An 8,661-nucleotide genomic window follows, 5' to 3' on the forward strand; every position below is an offset into this window, starting at 1 on the left:
AAAATGTCCTTGGGGGAGGATTAAAATTTTTTAAACTTAATTAAAAAAATAAAAATAGCCCGGCTGGGCGTGGCTCAGTGGCTGAGCATTGACCTAGGATCCAGGCGATCGGGGTTCAATTCCTGGTCAGGGCACATGCCTGGGTTGCGGGCTCGATCCCCAATCAGGGGCGTGCAGGAGGCAGCCGATCAATGACTCTCATCACTGATGTTTCTCTCTTTCTCTCTCCCCCCCTCTTCTTTCGTCTCTCTGAAATCAATAAAGATATGTTTTAAAAAATAATAAATAAATAAAAATAGGCACCAAAGAAGTCTTTTTAGTAACATCTTTTGGAAACACCAGTGTGTAGCAGCACTCACTGCGTAGCAACTAGATGTCTGGACCTGAGTGGAGCTCCCCACCTCTGCCCAAACACCTGAGATATCCCACGATTCCTGGGGCACAGGGCCTGTTGGTCACAAGGGTGAGTTTTGAGGAAAAGACCCATTTTTGAGACGAAATTTTTACTAAAAAGTTAGGACATCCCTTCTGATGTTGAATAAAGTTAAAGCCCCAGATAAAAGGTTTTCTAAATTTATGTAATTTCTCATTAAGGTCCTCCTCCCCCCCCCCCATACAAAACAGGAGGTTTCACACTCTTCGGATTTCCAGCCATAATACATGATGCTACTTGGTGACACTTTTTAATATCTTTTCATCCACATAGCACATTAGTGGCTTAACAAGATACTGAAAATAGTCCAACATTCTAATTCCCAGTGCAGTAATTAATCAGTGTATTCAGGGAAGGCATGAAATGTCCTAAGAAGAAACCTTTGTGTGGGATGTAAGCAAATTTTATTGTGACAGCAATCCTTATGCCTTAATTTCCTTAAGTTTCTCATTTCAAACAAACTGTATGATGTTAAAGAACTATGGCTGTCTTTACCAAAATTCACTATAGCTGTGATTCCTCTTCAATGTGACATCAAGATGTCCAACAAAATACAACAGGCACCCTCTGAAATTCTTCCCCAGGGGTAACACACTCAGTGCTTCTCCCTGCAGTTATTCTGTGACCCTCAACTGCTACAGGGCTTCCTGTGGAGCTCAAAGAAGCTTCTCCTGAGTTGGACTCTATGTGCCCAAGTGTGAGGGTCTCTTGTGGCCGCCGAGGTCACAGCTTCCGGTGCACCTTCTGGTGCTGGATCAGGTGCCCATGCTGGTTGAAGGCGCGCCCGCACTCGCCACACTCATAGGGCCGCTCGCCTGTGTGGATCCTCTGGTGCTGGATGAGCACAGAGTACTGGCTGAAGGCCTTTCCACAGCGGCTGCACTCGTAGGGCCTCTCACCCGTGTGTGTCCTCAGGTGCACGATCAGGGTGGCTTTCAGGCTGAACGCCTTGTCACACTGTGTGCAGCGGAAGGGCCTCTCACCTGTGTGTATCCTCTCATGCTGGACCAGAGACCTGCGGGCGCTGAAGGCGTGGCCACACTCACTGCACACATAGGGCTTCTCACCGGTGTGCACCCGCTGGTGCTGGATCAGATGGGAGTGCTGCACAAAGGCCTTGCCGCAGGCGTAGCAGCCATAGGGCTTCTCCTCGGTGTGGATGCGCTCATGGTTCATCAGCGTGGAGCGGTGGCTGAAGGCCTTGCCGCACTCCCCACATTCATAGGGCTTCTCACCAGTGTGCACGTTGTGGTGCTGGATTAGGACCGAGCGGTCACTGAAGGCACGCCCGCACTCGCTGCAGGAGTAGGGTTTCTCCCCGGTGTGTACCCGCTGGTGCTGCAGCAGCGTCCTCTTCACACTGAAGGCCCGGCCACACTCTGCACACTCGTGTGGCTTCTCCCCCGTGTGCACCCGCTGGTGGCTGCGCAGTACTGTGCTGTGGTTGAAGGCTTTTCCACACAGTGGGCACACGTAGGGCCGCTCCCCTGTGTGGATGCGCTGGTGCTGGATGAGGTGCGAGAGCTGAGTGAAGGCCTTGCGGCACTCGAGACACGCGTGGGGCTTCTCTCCTGTGTGGATCTTGTGATGCTGAGCAAGGTCTGAGCTGACGCGGAACGCCTTTCCACACTCATTACATTCATAGGGCTTCTCACCCGTGTGGATTCTCCTGTGTTTGCTGAGGACTGAACTCTGGCTGAAGGCCTTCCCACATACCCCACACACATAGGGCTTCTCCCCTGTGTGGGTCCTCTGATGCTGGAGAAGGTGGGAGCTCCGGCTGAAGCATTTCCCACACTCAATACACTTGTAGGGTCTCTCCCCTCCAGGAGCAGCCGGCTGCTGAGTGAGCGTCTTGCTTGGGCTGGAGACATGAACTTCAGGGGGGCTCATGGGGCTTGGACTCAGACAGAAGCTCTGTTCAGATTTGTAACTTGCTTGATCAATCCACCCAGGGGCTGTTTTCTCCAGAATCACAGATATTTCCTCTGAAATGAATGGTTTCAGACTATTTTGGTATTTTTCCTTGTTCTCACATTCTGAAACAACCACCAAAGGGAAAATGTTAACTCAAATGTTAACCCACTCAAACTGCAGCTCAGGTATACCCCTGAAGGAGGCACTGCTGTGGCCATGGCAGCAGATGGCAGCCTAGTTCGGCCTGAGCCCTGCCCTCCCTGGAGTCCTCTGTGCACTGGGCTCCCAGAGGCCATTTGGAGCAGAAATAAATGCAGGGCCACCCACCTATCAGGCACACAGCAACACAGCCTAATCCTGCAGACACAGTACCAGAGACTTGTACACGGGAGGCTGTGAGCTCTCCGTGTAGTGTGTGCTGGGGGGTGAGGTGGCAGAGACAAGTCTAGGTCAGAGACAGGGCCTCTGGGGCAGCAGTGAGGACAATAGACAAGTTTTCTCTCAATAAAACTGGGGATGAATGTTGCTGATGAATAGAAGTAAAACCGAGTTGGTCCCTAGCTACATGGGCAAACTCTCTTGTGAATATGAATCAATCTTTTTCCAAGTAGACAATTATATCAACTGCAAACAATACTTTTCTTCTTTTTCTCAATTCTTTTAGCTTCAATCTTGTTTTGTTTTTTGTGTATTATGCCTTAGTGTGTGGGACCCCAGGACAAGGTTACACAGACATGAGGACGGCAGGCTCCCTTGCTCGTCGCCTCAAACAGTGTGCTTCAGCCTCACCACAGGGTCAGGTCAACCTCCCTTCCACACCAGGTTGCTTCGCTCTTTTCTAAATGCACCAAGTAACCTTCAAATTCTGCACGTCGCATAAAGACAGGGACCTGGCAGGACAGAATCACCACAAGTGTGCACTCACCTCCAGGTGGCCTCTCCTGGCTCAGTCTCACCAACTCTCAGGCTCCTTTGCTGGGAGAGGCCCCAGGTGGAAGCCATCCTGCTGACTCCCAGCCACTGGGACGTGCTCAGTCCTCAGTGCAGGCAGGCCAGCTCCTCTCACTCACCTGAACTGCCACTGCCCAGGCCCCTGCTCTCCTTGGCCCCATGCCCATCCAGGACCCAGGGCTCTTCTCCTCGTTCCAGCTGGGAGATCACGTTGGGCTTTGTTCCTGGAAGTCCTGCTCATGGGGAGGGAAGGTCTTTTGTCTACAGTGTCCCCACCCCACAGGACTGACCCTCCCTCTAGAGCTGAGCACCCTGAGGAGACTCCAAGGCCCCCACTGTATGGCCCCACCCCTGGGAAGCCCAAAGACACAGACTGGCCTCCTGAGGTGGCCTTACCCAGTGAAACCACATTCCCGTAGGTCTCCATCATCACGTGTCGGTAGAGGCCCCTCTGAGCAGGGCCCAGCTGGTCCCACTCCTCCTGGGAGAGGAACACGGCCACATCCTCAAAGGTCACCTTGACCTGGAATGACAGGGGCTGTTGTAGGTCAGGCTAAGTCTCCACGTCTGAGACACAGTGGGTGCAAGCAACATGAGGTGAGGTATACCTTGAAATGGGGGAAAGCCCTATGACACATGGGGGCACCCTGGGAGCTGATGGGGTGACAGAAAGGGGCCTCGGAGTTCAGGGGATGTGCTGACGCTCAGGCAGCCACCAGGAGCCCTGGGCATGGGAGAAAATGCAGTTATACAGGCCTCGGGGGCAGCTCACCTGGGGTCCTGCTGATGGCAGGAGACTGGCCGCTGCCATCATCTGGTCCCCTAGAGTCTCTGAGGAAGATGGAACTTGGAGAAGCCTGTAGGGCTGAGGAAGAGGAGGGAGCACATGAGGACCCTGCCCTTGCCCTGCAGACCCTGACTTCTGGGGGAGCCCTGCCCTCTGTGAGCTCTACCATTCAGGAGTCACAGAAACACGCCGTTCCTGGGCATGGACCTAAGAGGGTCAAGACCCTGGGATGCCTAGGGACGCTTGTGCACCTGAGGGCTCTGGGCCATCTGCCCTGCTCAGCTGGCCTGGCCCACAGTCTGCCCACAGGGCCCACACAAGACCATTTACACAGGTGCCAAGTTGTCTTCTGGTCTGGTGTGGGTACCAGGCCAGGCTGCCCCCAGAGACAACCCCTGAAGAGGAGGCTGGAAAGGGATGGCTCTGTTCAAGGCCCACACTCCTATGGGCCACACTCTTGGCTTCACCACGACCCTCTGTGGCTATACTGACACCTCAGCTATGGCTGGCTGTGCCCCAGCCCAGCAGCCCTGGTTCCTCGTGGAGGGTTGGGTTCAGGTAGAGCAAGTCTGGAGTGACTCGGATTTGCTCTAAGTGTCTAACAGGCAGGCCTGGGGGCAGATGGCTTCTGGACAAGTTAAGCTGAGGTGTCTGTCATACCAAAGTGCTAGAAAAAAAGGGAAGACCAGGAGCTTTCCTGACATGGGAGTGGGGTTCCCATCTTCTGGAGTGCTGAGGGAGGTCTGCAATGGTACAGAGGCCCAGAAGGTCAATCCCTCCAGGAAAGGTGGAGAATATCACCCTTCTGGAGAGTGACTGGCCACCTGGAGGGGGTGCCATGGCCCTGCCTTCTCTTTAAAACATCGGATGTGAACACGTCTTTCCAGGAACCTTTCCAGAAGATGCACACCGCGGCTGCCCGTGTTCTCCAAAATGCCCATTACACCCAAATTTGTGTAAGTGCAATGCAGCTCTAATTAGAAGTCTAATGGGAGTCTTTTGAAGGACAAATAAAAAAGGGACTGCAGGAAGCGAAAGAGCTTAGAATTTAACTTTTACTGTGGTACCTCAGTTTCAAATGTGATCCGTTCCGGAATACCACGTTCTGAAATGTTCGAAAACCGAGGGGTCCACAGCTGACAGCTGGGCCTCAGGATCGTGCCCTCAGCGGAGGCCTTGTGCATGTGCGACTTCCGAGGCGTGTTCCAAAACCGGAGCATTTCCTTCCGGGTTTACGGCGTTGGTAAACCAAAATGTTTGTCAACGGAGACATTTAAAAACTAAGGTACCGCTGTATTATTATTTTGTTTTGTAAGCTAAGCTTTAGGAACTTAACACAACATCCTTGTTGGAATTCATGATGGTCCTCTTTTTTTTTTCTTTCCAGAGTTTAAAGTGAAAGTGAGTTTATCAGTGAAGCACTGAGACAGAGAGTGGCAACTCCACAGACAGAGCAGCTTTCTGATGATCTTGATGAGAGCATGCCTGTCCTTCCAAAGACACCACCCACAGTGAAAAGCTGTGACAGACACCCTCAGAGTCCCTGGTCTGGGCGGCTCTCAGATCTCCCTCTGTCCACCCTCATCCCCCTCACCCCCAAGTTTTCCTGCTGGAATGCCCTATCCCCGAATGTCCATGGAGACTACCCTCCAGGATGGAAGCACCTTCAGAAGAGGGAGCTCCGAGCCCAGTGTGAGCACCAAGTACAACCTGCAACCTTCTAGAGTAAGTGACCACAAATACGCACATCCAAACTGCTAGCTTCCTTACACTGCAACCCCTAATCAGAAAACATGGGAAAAAGATTCTAGTCACAAATAGCAAAGAAACATGCTCAACATAAACTTAGAAATGTGATGTCAATCGTGCCCACTGTATCCACAAGGCCCAGGTGAGAGCCAGATGGGCCTGGATGAGAAAGGGCTCAGAGCCGCAGTGTGGGGCCCCGTCTGGGATTCAAACCCCCGCAGGGAAGATGATTCAGTAAGTGGTTCCAGTACAAAGGGTTTACTGCTTTGGGAAAAATAAAACCATCTTTACACAAAGCTCAACAAATCTCTCAGAAAGTAGAGTCAAGGCAAAAAACAAAAATATAGGGCAAAGAAATTGATTATCTCGTACCATATACGGCAGTCTAATTAATTGATTCGGCTAATTAATGGATAGGAGTTAAAATTTTAGAATTATATCATAAAATAACTTGAGTAAAAATGCAGGTAAATTTTCATTAATTTCAGTAGAAAGGGCCTTTTTAAGCAAAATACCCCAAACAGAAAGCCTGGGGGGAGGGGGGATCTGCTGCATTAAATGAAAATTTTATGCACATTAAAGCCGCCACAAAATCCACAAATGGGCCTAAAGACATGTAAGAATTTAATACACAATAGCAGCGGTTTTCTGAATCAATGAAAAGATGTATTATTCAATAAGCATACTTAGAAACAGCATAATTTAGAGGAGACAATTAAGCTGGATTCCCAGGTCGCTCCACACCAAAACAAATTCCAGATGGTTCCAACATTTTACAAGTATCAGAGGAATACAAGAGTTTACTGTAAATATAATTTTGGAGTGGAGAAAGCTGTTAAAACAACACAAAGCCGAAAAGCTTTAAAGGTAAATATTTGACCATTAAAACCTTGAAGTAATCCACCTTAAAAAGCCCAAACCAGAACAAAATGACCATTTGAGAAGAATGTTTTCAGCGTACATAGAGAATATGAACAGGCAGATCGCAAAGGAAACACTGAGGCTAAAGCACCCAAGTGGCGACCGCACCGACCATCGGAACGGAAAGGAAACCAGCGGTCTGGCGAGAACGGGGACGTCGGGCGAGGCCCGGCCTCGGCCTGGTCCGCCTCCCAGTCGCCCTGCAGGGGGGCGGGTGTCACGGCCGATCGAAGCCGCCGAGAAGACAGTTTGCAGCAGAGAAAACCCACAAGCGCCGCGCGCCCCGAACCTCATTTTAGGTTAAGGAAAAAGAGCGCACGTAGGTCCCGAAGGGACACAAAGCAAACCAGCCGGCGCCGCCTCCGCGCGCGCGGCAGCCGGCGGCGGAGGCACTTCCACTTTTTATATTTTTTCTGACATGCTTGTATTTTTAGGAAATCACTGCATTGTTGTCTACCAAAAAGCAAGTGATAAACAAGGAAAATATTTGCAAACTATGTTAGAAAAGGTTGGTCTCATTCATTGAAAAAAGGCTCTTACGAAGCACCCGGGAGGAGACGGCGTCTGCAGAAGAGCGCGGGGGGGAGGGGGGGGAGGTCCGAGACCAGCCTGCCAACCGGCCCGAGCCGGTTCCCAGCGAGCCGGGCCCCCGAGGCCGACCGTCCCCGGGCGCCCGCGCCCGCCCGCCCCGCCGAGAGCCCGCCGACCCCTCGCACCCCGCCGGGGCTCGCCGCCCGCGGGGAGGGGGCCGGCGGAGGCCTCAGGAGCGCGGGGGGCGCGGCGCAGGTTGGGGTGGGGCCGGAGGGGGCCGGGGAAGGGCAGGGGCTGCCGCGCGTCCTCGCGGGAAGGAGCTGGCGCGAAGGGAGGGCCGTGTGCTCGCGGGAGGCACCGCTCCCGCGCCCGTGAGGGGAGAGGGTCCCGGCCCGCCCGCGCCCGCTCGCCCTCACTCACCGACCGCCCGCAGCCTCACACGCGACCGGGGGCCCCCCACAGCGCACCCGGACAAAGGGGACGCCCCGCCCGTCTGCGCGCTCGCCAATCCCCGGGCCCTCCTCCTCGGGCCCCGCCCACCCCGGGCCGGCCGCCGGCCCCGCCCCCGCCCGGCGCCCCTCTCCTCGGGGGCTGCGGAGCGCGCTCCCGGGGCCGCGGAGGCCGCCTCGCGCCCGGCCTCGTTCTGGCCGCACTTCCGGCGGCCTCCTGGAAGCTTCCGGGCCCCCGCCCCCGCCCTGCGCCGTCTCTGGCCGCGGCGGCGCGCCTCTGGCGCCCGGTGTCCGGCTCCGCGCGGGCTCCCTGCTCCGCTGCTCCCTCCGCGGCGTAGCTGCTGCCCGGCGCCCGGCGAGGGCTGGAGGAGATCGTCGTGCGTGACGGCGGCCGCCTCCCGGCCACCCTCGCCCGAGTTGCCCGAGCGGGGCGGTGTTCGCGCCGCGCGCCCGGGAGGCCGTGGGCGGCCCCGCGGCGCCGACCGCCCTCGGGAGAGGCGCCCCAGGGGCGGCCGGGCTGCCTGGAGGGAGCCGGGGCCGTGGCGCTCGGCAGTCAGGAGGAGCTCGGCGGGACGGGCGGGCGCCGGAGGGGCTCGGTGTGGCCGGGGCGGAGGCCGCGGGTCAGCGGGAGGGCGCGCGGCGCAGGGGCGGCCGCCGGGCGCCGAGCGGGGCTGCGGGGGCGGCTTTCTCCAGGGAGCTCGAGTCCCAGGGCTGTGAAGCTGGGGCCGAGGTCGTCCGGAGGTTTTTGCCAGTGGGCCGTGTTCAAGTAAACAGGGAGGCCATTAGTCTGGGCGACTCCCCTCCCTTGGTACCTACTTAAGCAAGCTCCCGCCGGGCTTCCCAAAGGAGGCGGCTGCTAAGCCGTAGCCAGCCAAAGAGTTTCCACGCTTTGCTCGTGCATCTGCTCCGTGAAACCTCCCGCC

The 8,661-nt window shown here is 55.3% G+C and overlaps 1 protein-coding gene across 9 annotated transcripts; it reads right to left on the reverse strand.

Moving 5' to 3' along the window:
- Positions 1-667: 667 nt before the first annotated feature.
- ZNF250 (zinc finger protein 250) lies at positions 668-7,830 on the reverse strand. Of its 9 annotated transcripts, none has more exons than XM_081117132.1 (5): positions 7,710-7,830; positions 4,074-4,166; positions 3,698-3,839; positions 3,421-3,534; positions 668-2,421 (listed from the first exon to the last, which is right to left on the reverse strand). In XM_081117132.1, exons 2-5 carry the CDS (start codon positions 4,113-4,115, stop codon positions 1,157-1,159), a joined length of 1,563 nt encoding a protein of 520 aa, XP_080973258.1. In that variant the 5' UTR covers positions 4,116-4,166; positions 7,710-7,830; the 3' UTR covers positions 668-1,156. The 9 variants fall into 9 exon arrangements, with proteins under 9 accessions (XP_080973258.1, XP_080973259.1, XP_080973257.1 ...); XM_081117133.1 differs by having other exon boundaries at positions 3,698-3,824; positions 7,710-7,828; XM_081117131.1 differs by having other exon boundaries at positions 668-2,472; positions 3,698-3,824; positions 7,710-7,827.
- Between the last annotated feature and the right edge of the window lie 831 nt (positions 7,831-8,661).

This window comes from Miniopterus schreibersii (genome assembly GCF_964146895.1).
Source record: "Miniopterus schreibersii genome assembly, chromosome: 17".
Classification (NCBI taxonomy): domain Eukaryota; kingdom Metazoa; phylum Chordata; class Mammalia; order Chiroptera; family Miniopteridae; genus Miniopterus; species Miniopterus schreibersii.

Bases quoted from the DNA above. Each gene is read 5' to 3' on its own strand.
- ZNF250 (XM_081117125.1), bottom strand. From the start codon at position 5,308: ATGCTCCGGTTTTGGAACACGCCTCGGAAGTCGCACATGCACAAGGCC. The intron at 4,167-5,155 runs GTACCACAGTAA...CCTCTTCCTCAG, and splicing joins GGATCACATTTGAAACTGAG to CCCTACAGGCTTCTCCAAGT. The intron at 2,473-3,420 runs GTGAGTGAGAGG...TGGTTGTTTCAG, and splicing joins CCTGGGCAGTGGCAGTTCAG to AATGTGAGAACAAGGAAAAA.